The sequence below is a fragment of the Mesoplodon mirus genome (assembly GCF_964341445.2).
Source record: "Mesoplodon mirus genome assembly, chromosome: 7".
In the NCBI taxonomy this organism is placed as follows: domain Eukaryota; kingdom Metazoa; phylum Chordata; class Mammalia; order Artiodactyla; family Ziphiidae; genus Mesoplodon; species Mesoplodon mirus.
In genome coordinates, this window is record NC_138983.1 from 77,928,219 (window position 1) to 77,947,980 (window position 19,762).

The window sequence follows — 19,762 nt, forward strand, 5'->3', positions numbered from 1 at the left end:
GTTCTGTGTTCTAAATGTATAACCCTGATTTCTCACACTGAAGCCCCGTACGTGATTTACCCTTTTCTTGGGGACATAGAATTATTACCCGTCTCTGAGTTACGGTGACACCCCGGTAGCTGTTGAGATAAAGGCCATTTGTCCTGGCACCAAGTAGCACCCTCTCCTGGCTTCTGAGATCTACTGGCCATGTTTTCTAGTCTCCATTCTGTCTTTCCAGGTCCATGGCTCCTCCATGCTGCGGTCAGTGTCCCTGCTCGCCACCATCACCCCTACCCCCCAGGCCCTTCCAGACCATGGGAATTAAGCTCCACATCTATGTATGTTAAATTTTTCTGTAAGGAAGCCGGTCTCTTCTCCCTCCTTTATGTATTTACTCACTAATGTATCTATGTCAGTATGGATCCATGTATACTGATTTTACACTTTGAATTATAATCCAATACTCATTAAATATTTCTTCGCTCAAATTCTTCCAGCCTTGGCCACTGGGAGCTCTTTCAGATTGCTTGCTGTGTCCTTGAGCATCTCCCCACCTTTTCGTTTTGGGCACTTGCTTACTCTCTGCTGTTACAAGATGCACCAGGCTTAGCATGTGTTTTCCCCATCCCAGCCCCAGAATCAAAGTGCTTTTTATTTACACTCCATTTGCCAACTGTTCAGCTCAGTCAGCGAACACCTACCATGAGTAGTAGGCACTCTGCTGGGTGCCAGCACAGCCAGAAATTGCTGGTAAATATTTAATGACCAGCTCTCTGGAAAAAGTAAAGTACATGGGTGCATAGCATAAGGTTTACTGATATAAAGAATGTGTAGCACAGTCTTTCCATGTAACAAGAAATGCAGTACTCTTTCTTGTAAATTCTATATAGCCAGCTGAGTCTCACAGAATGCTTTCATTGACTTTAGGTGAACTCTTGTATCCATAGCCAATTTCTCATTGCAGTTGACGAATGAGAGAGTTCCCAACCTGAGCACTCGTGGGTATTTTTGGATATTTTGGATTTATGAATAATACAAGTGAAAAAAGAAAGACGTTAGAACTTCACATGTTCATCAGTGACATGAGTGACTTTGTTGCTGCATCAGATAATAATTTTTAAATACTGGAAGAACGTTTCCCCAATTTTTTGCTCTATTCATAACATAACGGCTAAGACACAACATGCTTTTGTATAATCTGCATTGTTAACATTTTCTCCATTACCGTCTTAAGTCTAGGCAATCAACAAAACAAACAAACAAACAAAATCAAGCTCTACATGAACCACCATTATCAAACATATTTATAAAACTTTTTAAAAACCAAGCCCTCATTTATAACATTTCCTGATTTGTATGGTGTAATACGCCCTCCACGGTCAATTTCAAGCTCCCAATGACACATCCCTGAATACAGAGAAGGAAAGAGAGGTGTGGTAACACATTACTATGTAACATTTCCAACAGAAACATATAGTAGAGTGAAATAACCTCAAGAGCATAGGTAATAATAAAATAGAGTAAAATAATTAGGAAGGGGTGACTTTTAAGTTTGTATACCAATTGTTTCTGATATAATTTAATTGTAAATTTATGTAAGTTAATTCTTATTAATGGCTGTGTTTATCAACCAGTTGGCAAAATTCCTGGACATTTAACAATCGGTTCTCGTGGGCGGGTACCAGCTGGCCCCAGCACTCCTCTGGTACAGCAGTGAACATACCACAGGTCTTCCCGGATGGAGGCTGGGGTCCTCTGAGCTGCTTCCAGGGCGTGGCATGTACCAGAAAGAATAACACTTCCATAAGACAGTTGTCAGTGTTCCTAGAAAATCCCATTTCTAAGTAGCCCATGCGATGTCTTGTGTTTTTTCACACCATCTAATGTTCATTTCCTTTTTTTAACTTGGAAAATATCCTATCATTCACTAACCAATCGTCTAAGATCCGTTTGTGAGTATGGAAAGCAGGTAATAAATCATGACTTCGAGTAACCTAGAAGTCCTAAGAGCACAGGTATTGGAGTCAAATTGTGTCACCACTTCCTGGCCGTGAGACGTTGGGCAAGTCATTTAACCTCTCTGAGCTTCAGTTTCTTAATCCACACAATGAGGGGTAAAATGCCTCCTGCAAGATTATTCTGGAGATCAGATGAGACCACATGCATTAAGTGCCCAGCACAGTCTGTGGCACATCTGTGGCTTCTCTACACAGTGGCTCATAGTCGTTGTATTGTCCACAATTACTTACAAATGGCAGAGCACATAACAAGCTCTCCAAGGGCAAGGTCTAAGTTTCCACCTTCTCTGCAGGCTCCAGGGCTTCCTGGCAGAATTCATGTGTACTGTAGGCACTCGATGTGCAAACTACTTCGAATTTTTTTTAGGGTCTCCCGTTCAACTTATACTCTTTTCAGGGTTAGAAGCAGATATTGGGGAAATAACACAAAGAACAAATAGATAATTTGAAAAAAAATAGATAGTGATTTCTTGAGTAAATCATTGACCTGTGTTTATTAAAGCTAATATAAATTCAGCCGTGGATGTGGTCATGGTTAATCCAGGTGGTTGACAACCTGCTTTTTTTTTTTTTTTTTTGGTACACGGGCCTCTCACTGTTGTGGCCTCTCCCGTTGCGGAGCACAGGCTCCAGACGCGCAGGTTCAGTGGCCATGTCTCACGGGCCTAGCCGCTCTGTGGCATGTGGGATCTTCCCGGACCGGGGCACGAACCCGTGTTCCCTGCATCGGCAGGCGGACTCTCAACCACTGCACCACCAGGGAAGCCCCAACCTGCTATTTTAAAGGTAGTATGGAAAAGAAATCAGGAGTATCACATATGCTACCTCAAAAACAAAACAAAAAACCCAACCATGGCAACATACCATATGGTCAGAGAACAGACACAAAGAAAGAGAAAAGGCATTAGCGTGTATTTTTAAACTAAAGTTTCTAAAAACAGACTTGAAGACTTCCCTGGTGACACAGTGGATAAGAATCCACCTGCCAGCGCAGGGGACACAGGTTCGAGCCCTGGTCTGGGAAGATCCCACATGTCGCGGAGGAACTAAGCCCATGTGCCACAACTACTGAGCCTGCGCTCTAGAGCCCACGTGCCACAACTGCTGAGCCCATGTGCCCCAGCTACTGCAGCCCATGCGCCTAGAGCCCACACTCCGAAACAAGAGAAGCCACCACAAGGAGAAGCCTGCCCACCACAACGAAGAGCCCCCCGCTCGCCGTAACTAAGAAACCCTGCACGTAGCAATGAAAACCCAACACAGCCAAAAATAAACAGAATTAAATCTAAAATAAATAAATAATACAAACAGACTTGTTGATAACTGACCTTGACCCCATGCTTCCTGTACAGCCCAAAACCTTGACCTTCCCTCTGATAAAGCAAGCCAGCAAACTAGAGAAAACCAACTTTAACCATCCAACTAAAGCTACCCTCAACCAACATGCTTCAGAGAAAAAGAAAAAACCAAAACTTTATTTTTTTAATTTTTAACCCCGAAGACCTTGGAGTCTCTGCTGCGTTTATACATCTTTGGCTCCTTCCCCCTAGGGGCCCTATCGTTCGGCTCTATGTGCTGCAAGCGACAGAAACCAGCTCTAGCCAGCCTCAGGGATGGAACACTTCAGGGTAGCACCCCAGGCAGGGCTCAAAACCAGCTTCCTTATTTTCCCCACCATGTTCACAGCAGCATAGTTATAATAGCCAAGAGGTAGAAACCACACAAGTGCCCATGACGCTTAATGAATAAACAAAATACACTCTAAACTATATAAATAAATGGAATATTATTTAGCCTTAAAAATGAAGGAAGGGCTTCCCTGGTGGCGCAGTGGTTGAGAGTCCGCCTGCCGATGCAGGGGACACGGGTTCGTGCCCCAGTCCGGGAGGATCCCACATGCTGCGGAGCAGCTGGGCCCGTGAGCCATGGCCGCTGAGCCTGCGTGTCCGGAGCCTGTGCTCCACAACGGGAGAGGCCACAGCAGTGAGAGGCCCACCTATCACAAAAAAAATAAAATAAAAAAAAAGAAGGAAATTTTGACATGTTACAACATGGATGAACCTTGAGGGCATTATGCTAAGTGAAATACGCCAGTCACAAAAAGACAAGTACCATGTGATTTCACTTATTTGAGGTACTTGGTACTTAGAGTAGTCCAATTCATAGAGACAGAATGTTGGTCACCACGGGCTGGGTGGCAGAGGGAATGGGGAGTTGTTCTCTAATGGTTAATAGAGTTTACGTTTTGCAAGACGAAAAAGTTCTGGAGATCCATCTCACAGGAATGTGAATATACTTAACACCACTGAACTGTATACTTTAAAATGGCTAAGATGATAAATTTTATGTTGCAGGTTATTTACCACAATTTGAAAAATAAATAAACAGCTTCCCTCTCTCCATGTCTGGGCTCCACTCCCTCATGCTGGCTGCATTGTGAAGTCCCACCAGGTCACTCCAGATCCTGGTGTCCAGCCAAGTCTTCTTGGGTCTCCTTGGCTCTGATTGGATCACTTGTCCCACCACTGAACCAATCAGTATGTCCAGGGAGTGTGAAAGGTTTATTGCTTAGCCCCACCCACAGCAATAGGCGGACAGATTAGAAGGGAGATTCCTGGAATTTCCAGAAGAGCCAGGTGGGTTGCGGCCTGTCCACTACGGCAGTGAACCACTTGAGGCATGAGATATGACCACTCCCTTCAGCACCCTGGCAGTTAGTGGGCAGTGAGGCACATCTACCTGAGCATCCCAGCACAAAAGGGAATTCCTCCACACTACCCGTGGTCTCTCGATTTGTTTTCTATCAGGCGGGGGTAAAACATATTCAAATTTCCCCCTTCCCACCTTCAGCCCTTTCATTCGATAAATCTTTATTAAATCGATGAGGAAAGGTTGTAGGAATGATTGAGGCAAGACAGCCCCAGAGGAGAGGATGGGAAGGGATCGGATGGATGGAGAAGTGAGTGCAAGGCAGGAGCAGGACACCTCAGCTTCTGAAAGGAGAGAAAGGAAGAAAGCTTAGGTGGAGACCAAGGTGCCCACAGTGGAGAGAAATTCGAATCTTCACATAAGGTAACAGAGTTCTGGAACACTGCCAAGTCCGTTCCTAAAACAGGTTTCAACGGGGCCAGTGTCATCATAAATGCTGGGCCAGGTGTCACCAGGCAATTGGAGTTTGATTTTCCCGAACAGTGTTCTCCCTGACTCCAAAAAAGTCTTCAGGGGAATTCACCGGATTCTTGACTTGGCTGGGAAAGACTGTAGCTAAAAGACTGGTTTGGGAACCTGAGTGAGTGGAGAACCTTCCTCTTGAATACAATCCAGCTGGAGCTATAGGAAGTTCTGTCTGCCAGTGCTCCTATTTCGGAAGCATTCTGTCCTGTTTCTCATTACGTGTCTGCAGTCTGCAGAAAGAGAAACGTGACCGCCACAGGCGGCAAACCTTTGAACTTAGCTTCTTCCTTGAAAAGTGTGTTTTTTTTCTGCCAAGAGACTGGGGGCGGGGCAGAGAAGGGAGAGAGAGACAGAGAGGGAAAGAGCTTTCCAGAACCCCAGTCCCACCACCCTCTCCACCACCACCTGAGCTTGGTGAAGTCCTTAACCTCTCCAAGCCTCATTTGTAAGCTAGGAATAAGGAGAGCTCCTCCCCTTCAGGGCTATCGCGAGAAATCGGTGAGTAATTACAGTAAATGGTAGCATTCACGATGTCACGGTTTAACCACTAGGCTCGGGGAGGGATGGCCACAACAGCATTAACCAAGACAAAGCCAGGTGTCAGCACCTCTCAGCATTTGCTTCTCCCGGTGTAGATGGATTTTGATGTGCTCTCTAATGAAAGTAGCTACAGACATCTTCCACTGGATCAGATGAAAAAAGGTTCCCTCGATAGATATTTATGGAGCGTCTGGCAAGAATCAGATGTGGCAGATGTTGAGGATCACAGGTTAATGAGCCACTTGGGTTTCGAGCCAGTTGGGGTGCCTGCCACCCCAGAGCTCTCGGCTTCGGGGAACAGGTGGAATGGGAGTGCCAGGGAGATACACAGTGTGGATGTGTGTGTCCTGGAGAGCTGGGCTTGAATCTCGGAGATGTGTTCATTCATTCTTTCAACCAGTATTTAAGGACCTACTGTGTATGAGCCAAGGGTTTATTCTAGGAGCTGAGGATACGGTGCTGAGCAAGGTAGACAAAAAGCTGTCAGCCTCTCAGAGCTCAGAGGTGGCGTTGTACCAGCTCAGACGCTCACTGCCAAATCTGTGATCCTGGGAAAGTCACTAGGTCTTGCTCAGCCTCGGGCTCGTCACAGAGCATCAGGGGTATTAAATGAGGTAATGCATGTGAATCTCTTGACTGGGTGCCTGGCACGAAGGCTGCACCCAATAAATGGTGGTGCGATAGTGTGCAAGGTGACCCATGGTGGGGACCGCCATCCCAAATTTGGGGAGAGTGTGGGAGGGCTTCCTGGGAGAAGTGACTTATACGCCGAAATCTAGGGCAGCAATTATGTCGCCGGGACAGAAAGGTGAAGACCACCCCAGCTGCTCGTAACCTCCCCTGACCCTCTTGTCTGCCCCTGCAGGTCTCCTTCCCATGGGTGAGGGGCCCAGCACCTTGGCCAAGGCCACAGCCACCTTGGGCCACCCAGCAACTGAACCAGTCACCCTCACCAACACAGACCCCCTTCTACCCGGGCATCTGGCCAGCGCCAGTGCAGAGGAGCTGGTCGCAGGGGTCCCCCGAGCCCCCCATGGTCCCACCAGCCTCCCACAGGCAGCCCATGAGTGCCAGCAAGAAGATGTTCTCCTTCGAGGTGGACAGAGCCGCCCACAGCGTTCCCATCATCAGGCAAGGTACTCATGGGCGCTTCCTTGGTGGCTTAGGGGAGGGGCTTTTGCTAGGAGGATGGGTCTCAGTTTCTGCTTTCCCCTTTTTTTTAAAATTTTTATTGAGGTTCAGTTGATTTACAGTGTTGTGTTAGTTTCAGGTATGCAGCACACTGAATCTGTTCAACATATACATGTATCCACTCTTTTTTAGATTCTTTTCCCATATAGACCATTACAGAGTATTGAGGAGAGTTCCCTGTGCTATCCAGTAGGTCGTCCTTAGTTATCTCCTTTATGTATAGTATTGTGTATGTCAATCCCTCTCTTCCAATTTATCCCTCCCCCCTCTTATTCCCGGTAACCATAAGTTTATTTTCTACATCTGTAACTCTATCTCTGTTTTGTAGATAAGTTCATTTGTACCTTTTTTTAGATTCCACATATAAGCAATATGGTATGATATTTGTCTTTCTCTGGCTTTTGCTTATGTTCTCTGGTTCTGAAGTAGAACATAATCAGATGTGAAAAAATTGGGATAAGCAGAAAGTTAGAAAACAGTAAAAGATAAGCTGTCACCCTTATCACCAGAATTCTCCCTGTTGACTTTTTGGTACAAACTCCTCCAAGACTGTGCTCTGCCCATCTGCACACGTCAGTACCTCTGTGGTGAGTGTGTGTGTGTGTGTGTGTGTGTGTTTGTACGTATATATGAATATATATGAATGTGTATCAGAATCTAAATTTATATACTTCGACTCAGATGTACAGACATATTGGTAACTGAAATCCCTCTTGCCTTAGGAGGTTTTTAAATATTTTATTACCATTTTACAGGTAAGAGGAGACTGAGGCTTATGGAGAAAATTACTTCTCCGGATGTTATGTATTCAATCTAATCAAAATAACGCTTTTCAGTCAAATTTAAGGCTGGTTATCTCAGTGACTGTCACTCACAGCCTGGTCACTTTGGGGACACACAGCCATCAGGGTTTCCTTCTCACCCCTCCCCCCGAGAAGGCCTCAGGCATTTGGGCAGGAGACTTCCTGTCTGTCACCATCCTCTCGGCCTTGCCAGCCTTACTGGCAGAGTAGCTGGCTCGACTTAGTCCCTGGCATGATTCGCAGGTTTCTTCTGTGGCCACTGGTGTGAAGGTCCCATTCTCTGTTTTCTGCGTCCCAGCCCCAGACCCCTCTGAGTCCCCAGGTCTCTCGATGCCTCCACACCCTTCCCTGGTCTCACTCAGGACCACTCACCTAGTCACTTCCCTCAGCCATTCAAATAATAGTTATTATTCTGAAATATACAGACTAAGGGGCAAATGAAAGGTATCTCTGCAGTTTACATAATCATCATCATCATCTAAGGAATGCTCATGTACCTACGACCCAAGTTAAGAAATTACTCAGCCATTTCCCCCCAGCATTTTAATGTGAAAACTTTCAAACCTACAGCAAAGCAAAAAGAATTTTACAGAGACAGCTCTCCTCCTAATTCTACCGCTAACACTTTGCTGTACTCTTTATTACATTTCTGTCTACCCATCCTTCTTGTCCTGCATTAATCCATCTTATTTTTTGGATGCATTTCAAAATAAATAGCACACATCTGTAGTCCTCCCCCTAAATGCTTTAGCACATATACCATTAACTAGAATTCAACATTTTTGTCTCCTTCATGTAAAATGAACACACAATGTGTATTAGTTATCATGATTGCATAACGAATTCTCCCCAAACGTAGCAGCCTAAAGCAAAATCAAACATGTGTTATCATCTATACGGTTTCTGTGGGTCAGGAATTTGGCAGCAGCTTAGCAGGACAGCTGTGGCTCAGGGTCCCTCGTAAGGCTGCAGTCATCTGAAGGCTTGACCTGGGCCGGAGGACCCACTTCGAAGACGGCGTGCTCACATGGCTGTCAGCAGGGGGCCCTGGTTCCTCACCACATGGACCTCCCCAGAGAGTGGCTCGAGCGTTCTCAGGACACGGCAGCTGCTCCTCCTGAGCAAGTGATCCTGGAGGACAAGATGGAAATGGCAACATCTCTTGTGACTAAGCTTCAGAAGTCATGCTCTGTCATTGCTGCAATATCCTGCTGGTTACCCAGGGCGTCACCCTCCAGTGTGGGAGAAGACTACACACGGGCCTGAAGACCAGGAGGCGGGGATTATCAGCAGTCATCTTGGAGGCTGGCTACCACAGCCTGCCCTCGGGTCCTCAATGATTCACACTCCTCCTCCTCTCTCCAGAGGCCCCCCAAAATCTCACCCCAGTAACAGCATCGGCTCAAATTCCAGAATCTCGTCTAAATCAAATCCAGGTACAGATGGGGCTCATGGGTGTAGTACCTTACATTCAGCTCATCAAGCACTACTTCCAGAAATCTGAAGACCTCTGAACAAAGGGTCTGTCCCTCACACACCCAGCATATATTGGTGGGACAGACATAGCATAACTGCTACATACACTCCTCTTGTTCCAAAAGAAGAAAAACAGGAAACACACAGGAGTCCCTGGCCCAAAGCAGTTCTGAAGTCCAGCTGGGAAAATATCGGCAGTTCCTTGATTGGGCTTCAGTCGAACTCTTGTCCAGAAATGACTTTCCAGGGCTCTTGGCTCTGCCCGCTGGTCCCTGAGTTCTGCCTTCTGAGTCGTCCTCCCTTTCCTATGAAAGGTGTCCCATGGATGTGGCTGCATAGTTTTATAGCCTGCTTCCTGCCTGTAGAAGCTTGGGGGTCCAGACGCTTCTTTGACTTTTGTGGGTCTCTGTCAGTCTGAGTTGGCAGTGCTTCTTATTGGGGTTCATCCTATTAGGCAAAACCCACACCCACAGATTTTTTTGGACCCAAGCCCTTCCACCATGGACTTCTGCAAAGACTGACAAAGGACCAAAGCTTCTTAGAAGCCCAGTTCTTTGACCGAAGGGTTCTCCTGGACACTGCCCTGGATCTGTATTCTTAACAAAGGATTTTACAACCACACCCTCAGCTTCTTCTCTAGACTGTGTTTTCTTGAGAGTGCCCTTGATTTGATCTTTGCCCAGAACCTGTTTCTTACATTTCATTTGCCACCGGGGGAGGCAGGGAATTTTCAAGCCCAGAGCATTGCCCTGGTTTAACAGCCCTTCCTTTAACTGTCTCTCCCCCTCACATTTCACTAAAAGTAGCAAGAAGTAACCAGGCAGCACCTTCCAAGACTCTGTCTGGGACTCTCTCTAGCTAGACCATTCAGCCTCATCACAAACATTTTCTACCTTCCTCTTGACCACAGGCAACGTGTTAGGAACCCTTCTGCCACCACCTAACAAGGATCCCTTAACCCCAGTAACATTTTCCTCACTTTCCTGGAACCCTTCCCTCACTGCCTCCTCAAAGGCCATCGGGCTTCTACTAAGACTATTGAGGCTTTCTCAAAGACTCTTGGCCAAAGTCCTCCAGCTTCTGGCCACTGTTCCATCCCAAACCACTCCACATCGTAGGGTTTTTGTTAAATTTTCCACCACTCCTGGTGCCCAAACCTGTATTTGCTACTTATTGTTGCATAACAAATTACTGCAGGATGTAATGGCCTAAAACAACAGTAAACATTTATTATCTCCTAGTTTCTCTGAGTCAGGAAGTTGGAAATGGCTTAGCTGGGGGATTCTTGCTCAGGATTGTCCATGAGGTGGCAGTAATGGTGGTGGCTGGGCCGTGGTCCTCTGGAGGCTTGTCTGGGGCTGGAGGACCCACCTCTAGGATGGGTCACTCCCATGGCTTTTGGTAAGAGGCCTCAGTTCTTCACTAAGTGAACCTCTCCATACGTTGCTTGAGCATCCTCAAGCTGCCAGCTCCTCCAGACAAGTGGTCCTAGAGAGTGAGGCAGAAGCTGCAATGTCTTTTATGATCTAACCTCAGGAATCAAACTGTGTCATTTCTGCAATATCCTTGGTTACATAGAGAAGCTTTGTTACGGACTGAATTGCATTCCCCCCAAATTCATATGCTGAGGCCTCAATCCCAATATCGCAGAATGTGACCATATATGGAGATAGTGTATTTAAATAGATGATTGGGTGGGCCCTAATCCAAGGGCTGGTGTCCTTGTAAGAAGAGAGAGAGAGACGCCAGGGATGCACGTGCACAGAGAAAAGGGCATGTGAGGACACAGCAGGAAGGTGGCCGTCTGCAAGCCAAGGAGAGAGGCCTGACCCTGCCCACACCTTGATCTTGGACTTCCAGCCTCCAGAACTGTGAGAAAATGAATTTCTTTTGTTAAGACTTCCTATGGTGTTTTGTTATGGCAGCGCAAGCTAACTAATATAAAGTCCATCCAGTATTGGAGAGGATGATGCAAGGGTCTGAATACCAGGAGACAAGAATCAGTGGGGCCATCTTGGAGACTGGCTACCACACCATGAAAGGTGTAGATCTTGAGTGTGCTCATTGAGTTTTGATGGTCGTGTACACCTATGTAACCCAAACTCCTATCAAGATATAGAACATTACCATCACCCCAGAAAGTTCCCTCATGTCCCTGCCCAGTCAATTCCCAGCCCCAGGCCCCAGAGGCACCCACTCTTCTGAATTCTCTTCCCGCCATGGATTAGATATTCCTGTTCTAGAATCTCAAGTACACAGAACCATGTAGTACATGTTCCTTTGTGGAAGGCTTTTTTCACTCAGCATAGTATTTCTGAGATTCATTCATTTTGTTGTATGGATCATGTTCTGTTTTATGAACATATATACAGGGTTTTGGGGGTTGTTTTTTTAATGCGTCCTTTGGACACATGGCACATGGGCTGTTTCTTTTCTTTTTTTCACTCCACCATTTAAATTTTTCCACTGTAATCACCGGTTTCTCCAGTGCCATGTTGAACTTGGGGCTTCTCTAAAGGACTTGCATCCCCCCTGGAGAAATGAAGGATGATTCGTATGGCTTAGATTCCCTCACATCTACCTGGGCTCTATCTCCTCAGCCTCTCAGCCAGGTCTCATGTTTCCAAACGTTTGCCCTCGTTCCCCTGACACACTCCGCGTCCTCAGAAAAGGACTTTCATCTTCCCGTGTCATGGGGAGTTCCTTTCTGTCTGGGCCTCTCTACTCCACGCTTTAGAGAAAACTCTGTGCTCCAGTCCTCCATGCTGTCTCTTGACAGAAAACACCTCTTTTTAAGGGTTCCAAGAAAGCTCTTTCCTCTCTTAGCAAAGCTGGGCTCTTCCAATTAAATTGGTTTACTGTTAGACTATCACCTTGCTTTAGACTTGAAAAATTCTATTTGAAAACCCAAAGCCAAGGATTTATTTACTGCAGATCAGGTCAGGGTTTCTCAATCTTGGCACAGTGACAGGTGGGTCGCATAACTCCTTGTTGAAGGATCTGTCCTGTCCACTGTAGAGTGTTTAGCAGCATCCCTGACTCCTACCCACCAGAGATACCAGTAGCAACACCCCCCCCCCCAACTGTGGTTCTCAAAAATGTCTCCAGACGTTGTCAAAAATGAAAACGTCATTTTGCCTGGGGGAAAAATCACCCTGTTCTAGTTAATACTCATCCTTCCTTTACCACAAGGCAATAAAACGTCAGCTCCAAGGCCAAATCTTAATGGCAAGAGCTCATGGGAGGTGGGGAAGAATTACTGAGAAAAGAAAATATGTGGAGTGATCTATGAAAATAGCATCCTGATTCATATATATATATATATTTTCACAATAATGGGATCATATGAACCTAACATAGGTAACCTTCTTTTTTTTTCCTTTTTTGGCTGTGCCACTCAGCTTGCAGGATCTTTGTTCCCCAGCCAGGGATGGAACCTGTGCCCCCTGCAGTGGAAGCACAGAATCCTAACCACTGGACTGCCAAGGAATTCCCTACCTGTTTTTTAAAATTCAATAATATATCATAAACATCTTCCCACTTCAATACATTGACTGCATAGTGTTTAAAAGCATAGGCTCTGAACCCAACAAACTTAGGTTCATCCCTTGACTCTACCACTTACCAGCTGTGTGTCCTTGAGCAGATGACTTGACGTCTCTGTGCCTCATACCTCTCACGTATAAAATGGAGATGGGAATAATAATGCCTATCTCACTGGGTTGTTATGAAGACGAAATCGTATCCTGAGTGTAAGTGCTGAGCACAGCGCCAGGTGCATAGCGAACATTCAGTAAATATTAAAATATTTAATATTTTAATATTTTAATTTTAATATTTTAATAATTTTAATATTTAAATTTTAAATATTAAAATTTAAAAATTAAGTTATTACCTAACCATGATTGTTATTTAACTTTTATTTACAACTTACAATGTCTGAAAGACACAGTTAAGGTGCACACATACTGCCCCTGCTGCAGACTGGTGATTATTGGAGCGCACCAGGACAGCTGGGGGTTGTTAAAATATTAAAGTAACTTCCCTGCCCTTTGGCCAACAGCTCATGCCCGAAAATTCTTAAAGTGCCTGCGTCCCCATATCCGCCTTCCCACTGCCCCAGCCCTCCCGACCCTCCCTGGGGCTTCTCCCCACTGGGACCTCCGAAGGATCCGGCAGCTAGAGTTAAGCCGGTTTGGTCATACATGGCCCTTAGGTTCTTTCTGATAAATAACAGTAGCCGGTAAAGAAGTTTGGGGCAGGTGAGGTGTAACTGCTCCCGCACCTCCCTGCCTGGGTGTAAGGAAAGCGAGTCTCAGAGCAAATTCTAGCCCCACAAAGACTTTCGGTAAACACACCTTCCCTAATAAAGGGACCCCATCGATCAGCCTGTTCTGTAAGTTTGATGAAGTCCCCCCTCCGGCCATCATCTTGCGGGGAAGGGTCCCTCAAGACAGCCACGACAGGGTTGCAGAGGCAGCCGGAGTCACCCCTAGAGATGGCATCAGATGCCAGAACTCTAAGCTGAGACTGGACAGGGGCCCATTTAGGGTCAGACCCCGTGGCCCTCCCTGGGGACACAGGCCAGGCAGTACCTTCCTCCAGTGGGAGCCGATTTCTTGAGGAATCTGAGAACAGATGAAATCTTCCTCCTGAAAATTCAGTTTCCAAATTGAGATACACAATCAGTGTAAAATAAACCCCAGATTTCAAAGGCTTCATGCCTCGAAGGAAAAGAATATAAAATATCTCCATATTTTTTGTAGATTACGTGTTGAAATGATGCTTTTTAATGTATTGGGTTAAATAAAATTGATCATTAAAAATTCCTCTCTTCTTTTTACCTTTTTAACGTGACTACGAGAAAATTGAAAATTGCATTCTGTAGCTCCCGTTATTTCTCTATCAGGCACTGCTGCTATAGTCAGTTAGGACTTTGCTGCTCAGGATCCAAGAGAGTCAGATGGGGGCAGTGAGCTTCAAATAAAAGTTTTCTAATCATGGACCTAGTTGGGGAGGTGGAGGGAGAGAAAATGGGCAGCTGCTGAAGTTCCAGGCCCTTGTGTTCCTCGTGCCCCAGGAAACACTGTGGCCAGGGCTGCTCATTCAACACGCAAGGCTGTGCATTCTCCGGGCACCACAGGCCATCAGCTATGTCCACTAGAGGTTCTGGGGTCCACAAAGAGGTTTGAGACCTGGCTGGGGGGCAGGAATCTTTGACTCTAAAATGCATAAATAAAAAATACAGAAGCAAAATGAATAAATGATGAATGTCCACAAACATGACAGTGTGTGCTTCATTCATCATTAATGTTAATACTCATTAAAGTTTCATCACCACTGAAAACAATTTGTTCAGTTTCTCACTTCACAAGAAGATAAGAATGTGCAGTGACTGTCCAGAAACCATAGTCGCTTGGAAATTTAAAATATGCTGCTTGGGCCCAAGTGATCTCACACGTAGAATTATAGAAATCTTTACAAACGTTTCTACACCAATAAAAAGAAATGTATTCAGTGTTGATGTGAGTGAATTGCGAGATGTCTGATGTGATACAGAGTGGGGTCCCCAAACACAATGCCATAATCCCTGAAAGTCATATAAAAAAGTCTTGTAATTCTGGGGTAAATAAGAAAAAATATAGGAAAGCTTAAATGTCTATCAAGTGGATCCTAGTTAAACACGTTTGGCACACTTGGACAATGGACCACAATGCTACCCTGGAAAAGAACCAAGTACAGCTACAAATACTGACATGGGGAGATGTTTTTGATATTGTTAGCTGAAAAGTAAGCTGGATAAGAATCTCTGTCATGTAAATGCATTTTTGTTTTTTGACAAGATATGACTGCAATAAAAAATATAGCTAATGTTTAGCGCTAAATGCGCTACATGAGGGGTCAGCAAACTTTTCCTGTAAAGAGCCAGATAGTAAATACTTTAGGACTTGTGGGTCACATGGTCTCTGCTGCAACTACTCAGCTCTGCCTTTGTAGCTGGAAAGCAGCCATAAATAATATGTAAATGAATCACTGTGGCTGTGTTGCAATAAAACTTTATTTACAAACATAGGCAGAAGGCCAGATTTGGCCGCAGGGCCATAGTTTGCCAACCCCTGCTCTATATCATTATTCTATTTAATCTCCAGATAGCCCTTTATAACAGAGACTATCAGGGATCCTGAATTATGTATGTGGAAACGAAGGCTTAGAAAGAGCAAATGACTTGCCCAAGGTCATCAGCTCTTATGCGGCATAGAAAAAAGTCTGGAAAGAGGCACACCACAGTGCATCAGTGCAGTTAACGCTGGGGAAGAGAAATGAGGCAGCTCTTACCCTTTCCAGTCCTCCTGTAATGCTTTCAGTGCATAAGTCTCATGAATGTGAAGGTTAATCTGAAAATATTCTTTAAGACTTTGGGGAAACTCACAGTCTCCTCTGCATTCTCTGTTGATCTTGTGTGTTAGTGTGGACCAACGCGGCGGAACTGTCGGAACAATCAGTGGCCGAGGAAATTCCTGGGGCAGAGCCCTACAGAGAAATTTTTGTGGACCAGGACCTGGCCCAGCACGATAAGGTGAGGGGTCTTGGGGAAGCACAGAGCTACAGCAGCAAGAGGGACCATGGAGAGATTGCCACTGCCTCTTGTTCTCTGTGTCTCAAGGACCGTCCCTTTTTCCTACTTCCAAGAAACCACCTCTTCCTCCCAAGACATTCAGCCAGGTTTGGCCACTGCTCATTTTATCCCAAATAACATCTACAACTACAAGGTACTGAGCACCTACTGTGTGCTGGGCCATGTCCTGTGCACTTGACATTTATTAGCTCGTTAATCTTCACCAACTTCAAAATAGATTTTATCAGCCTCACTTTGCAGATGAGGAAACTGAAGCTCAGAGAGGTTCAGTGATGTGTTCACGGCTGCCCAGTGCAAGGAGCAGTGTTAGGATTCAAAGCGAGGTCTGGTTAGCTTCTCAGCGGGTACTTCTAACTCCCACACAGTAATCACTTGGTCAACCTTCAGTGATGGAACAGTGATGCAAAAACACGTTCCTAGCAGGAGGAATTGAGCCCTGAAGTCAGGGAGGCCTGGGCCAAGAGACTCGTTAAAGAACCAGAGAGGTTTAAAGCAGGGATGCAAGCAGAACAGGTGGATTCAAGCCATCCTGGGAAGGGCCCAGGTCAATTTCTCCCCACTTAGACACGACTCGAAAGTTACTCTAAAAGAAGCAGTCTATAATATCTCGCTTTCCTTCAGGGCCAGGGCCTGCTCCTGCAGCAATTCTCAGAGTTTGTGAGGAGGAGACCTACCTGGGGTTCTTGTCAGACACGGAAATCCAAACCTTCAGGAGGCAGGGGGTTCCAACCCAGGCATCCTGGGACCAGACTCTGAAAAATGTTGCAGAAAGGCGAGAAGCCACGCTCAGATTCTGTATTTATCGCTGTGTAACAAGCCATCCCAAAACTTAGCGGCTTCAAACAGCAATTCATTATTCCCCAGAATCTATGGGTTGACCTGGAAGGTTCCTTTGCTCGCGTCCCCTGGCCTCACTCATGCGGCCTCAGTCAGCCGCTGGCTTGGCCAGTTTGGTGGTCGGTCTCCATTGGCCTCCTTCCCACATCTAGGGCCTCAGCCAGGATGCCTGGACTGGTGCGCCCCTTTGTGCATGTGGTTTTTCATCACAGCACGGTGGTCTCGGGGTTCCCAGGGGGCCAGAGCAGAAGCTGCACAGCCTGTAAGAACTTGCCTGGAGATCATGCAGCATCACTTCCACTCCATTCCGTTGGTTAAAGCAAGTCATGGGGCCAGCCCAGACTAGAGGGTGGGGAAATAGACTGGATGGCAAAACTGCAAAGTATTTGTTGCCATTTTTCAACCTGCCTCAATTTTAACTTGGAAATATAGTGCAACCACTATAATTTTTTCTATTTTTAGAAAATTTTTATAAGCCATTTATCATTTTTTCTATTTATAATAGAAAGAATTCTTTCTCTTTATAAGCCATTTCTACCCTAACTTGCCAGGACTCCTTCAAGTGACAATAAACAAATTAGCTTGAGGGGGAGCATCGATTAGCTCAACTTATTGGAAAATTTAAAGGACCACTAGCTTCAGGTATGGCTAGATCCAGGAGCTTGAATAATGTCATCAGAACACCTCCTCACTACCAACCTCTCCCCTCTGTTTCCCTCAGAGTCTGGCTTTCTACATGACGCTGGCTTTGTGTGTCAGAAAAGACAAACTCAGGCAAACAAGCCTACATATTTAAAGTTTATGATCCAAAAGAAGGCAAGATGCTCTCCCTCTGTAATCGATGTGTGAAATCTCTGATTGACCAGCTTGGGCCACATGCACATGGGGAGGTGGGACAGGAAGGAGCAGGGCACATGACTGACAATCCTACCCAGACCCCATGGAAGGAGGAACGCTCCCTCCAGAAGGGCAAGGGGACCCTCACCAGGAAAGCAGAACCCACAGCTGTCCACTGCCCTCTGCAAACTTCTTATATTCCAGCACTGGCACGGGGCCTGGCACTTAGTTGCTGCCCGATGAATGTTTGTTGCATGAGAAATGAATAAGCACCTGGCTGATGATAACAGGGTGAAACAGGGGAAACTGCCCAGGAGTAGGGAATATGTCTGATGCTCTCTCTTGAAGTTTTGCCACCAACTTTCACAAGGACCCAAAGGAAGGCCCCTGGCAGCAGCTGGCAATGTCAGACAGGCTTTCTCATGAGCAAGACCCTGTCCTTCCCCAGGTCACGGAGCTAGCAGGTCGTGAGGCTGACTGGACGGCTCTCCTGGGAATGAGCTGGCCCAGAAATTGCCCATTTACCTCCTCCCGTGACTGCTTTGGAAAAGGCCTCTGGGGAATTTTTTCTTCTTCTTCTTCTTCAGTTTTTCTGACATTTTATTGATAACGTCTGGTGAGAAGTTTGGGGGAATTTTTTTTTCCTTTTTTGGAAAACCTAACCAATTCTTTGGCTGCAGAGCTTTATCACTGGAGAGATGGAGGACAGGGTTAATTATACCTGTGGGTACAGTCTACCAGCAATTTTGTTTTTCCAGCCGAAAGTTGACATGAGCCCATGCAAATAAATCAGTATTCCTGTCTCATTTACTTTCCAGATTGAGTTACCTGGAAAAAATTCATACATGAATAGCCAAAAGAGGCAGGAAATATTAGAAGAGAGGAAAGGGAAAACAAATAGTTAAGAATGTTTTAACTTAAAACAAATAACACTCATTATAGGCAGAATGTGGTCAAACAGAATGTTGTTTTCCTAACTACCTTTCCTAGGTCCCCAGTGTGCTAGGCTATATATTATAAATGAAAACACTCTAAGTAAACTTTCTAGCAACAAAAGTTCCCAAGTGGGATGGTTGTTCTTAATATGAAAGTCTAATTCTCGGGGAAAGGAAAGTTTCCGTACCTGTGAGGTATAGACATCCATTACAGGAGTCTATATACACTTACCTCATTTTAACCCAATTCTTGTCTCTATGAGATTTTCGAAGTGACAGAGATAGCCTTGAAAGTCTGCTTTTTCCCTCCCTGCCTGCCCTCACCTTCCCAAAGAATGATACCATATTTTTCCTGTCTTTCTTTAAATGGGCTCAGCCTTACACCCAGACCCACACCTAGTAAATTTCCCATCTGGCCTCCACCCAGGATGAAATAATTCTGCTGCTGGGAAAAGAAGTCAGCCGTCTCTCCGATTTTGAACTTGAATCTAAATACAAAGACACCGTGATAGCAAGCCTGCAGAACCAAGTGGCCAACCTGAGCCAGAAGCTGTTGGAAACAGCTGCCTCCAGGCAGAAGGAGAGGGTGATCCCGCCCAAGTTTCAGGTTCTGCATGAAGAGGACGATGCCCAACAGAGAGAGATCCAGAGCTTGAAAAACCAGGTAGGGCTCAGAGACAAGTGGGTCGGGGCCTTGGGGTCACAACACAGGGTGACAGCTCTCAGGTAGAGCCTGGGGGGAGCCACCCGGGTAGTTAGAAATGGGCAGTGAGCACAGCATGGTGAGGAGTACAGTTCCAGGGAGTGCAGGGTTGGCAAGTTTCTAGCCTTGTAAGAACAATATTAGATTTGATTAAGTGCCTACCATGTTCAGGCCCCGGTGCAGGTGCTTTGGGTGCATTAGCTTATTTATTTATTTATGTATTTATTTATTTATTTATTTTATTTATTTATTTATGGCTGCATTGGGTCTTCGTTGCTGTGCACGGGCTTTCTCTAGTTGCAGTGAGCAGGGTCTACTCTTCACTGTGGTGCATGGGCTTCTCATTTCAGTGGCTTCTCTTGCTGCAGAGCATGGGCTCTAGGCACGTGGGCTTCAGTAGTTGCAGCATGAGGACTTCAGTAGCTGTGGCTCACGGACTCTAGAGTGTAGGCTCAGTAGTTGTGGCCCACGGGCATAGTTTCTCCACAGCATGTGGGATCTTCCTGGACCAGGGCTCGAGCTCCTGTCCCCTGCATTGGCAGGGGGATTCTTAACCACTGCACCATGAGGGAAGTCCCCTCATTAGCTATTTAAACCTCAGTCTTCTGACACATGCCATTCTACAGATG

At 45.8% G+C, this 19,762-nt stretch overlaps 1 protein-coding gene across 1 annotated transcript in view; it reads left to right on the plus strand.

The window, feature by feature from the left end:
* Positions 1-19,762, plus strand: part of LOC309808818 (forkhead-associated domain-containing protein 1-like) — a gene marked incomplete at its 5' end in the record, with an annotated part of 203,726 nt that overhangs the window by 29,746 nt on the left and 154,218 nt on the right. The window contains 3 exons of the mRNA XM_082629391.1: positions 6,580-6,850; positions 15,652-15,761; positions 18,858-19,094. Of these exons, the coding sequence (XP_082485517.1) occupies positions 6,580-6,850; positions 15,652-15,761; positions 18,858-19,094 (618 nt within the window). The remainder of the gene's footprint in view (positions 1-6,579; positions 6,851-15,651; positions 15,762-18,857; positions 19,095-19,762) is intronic.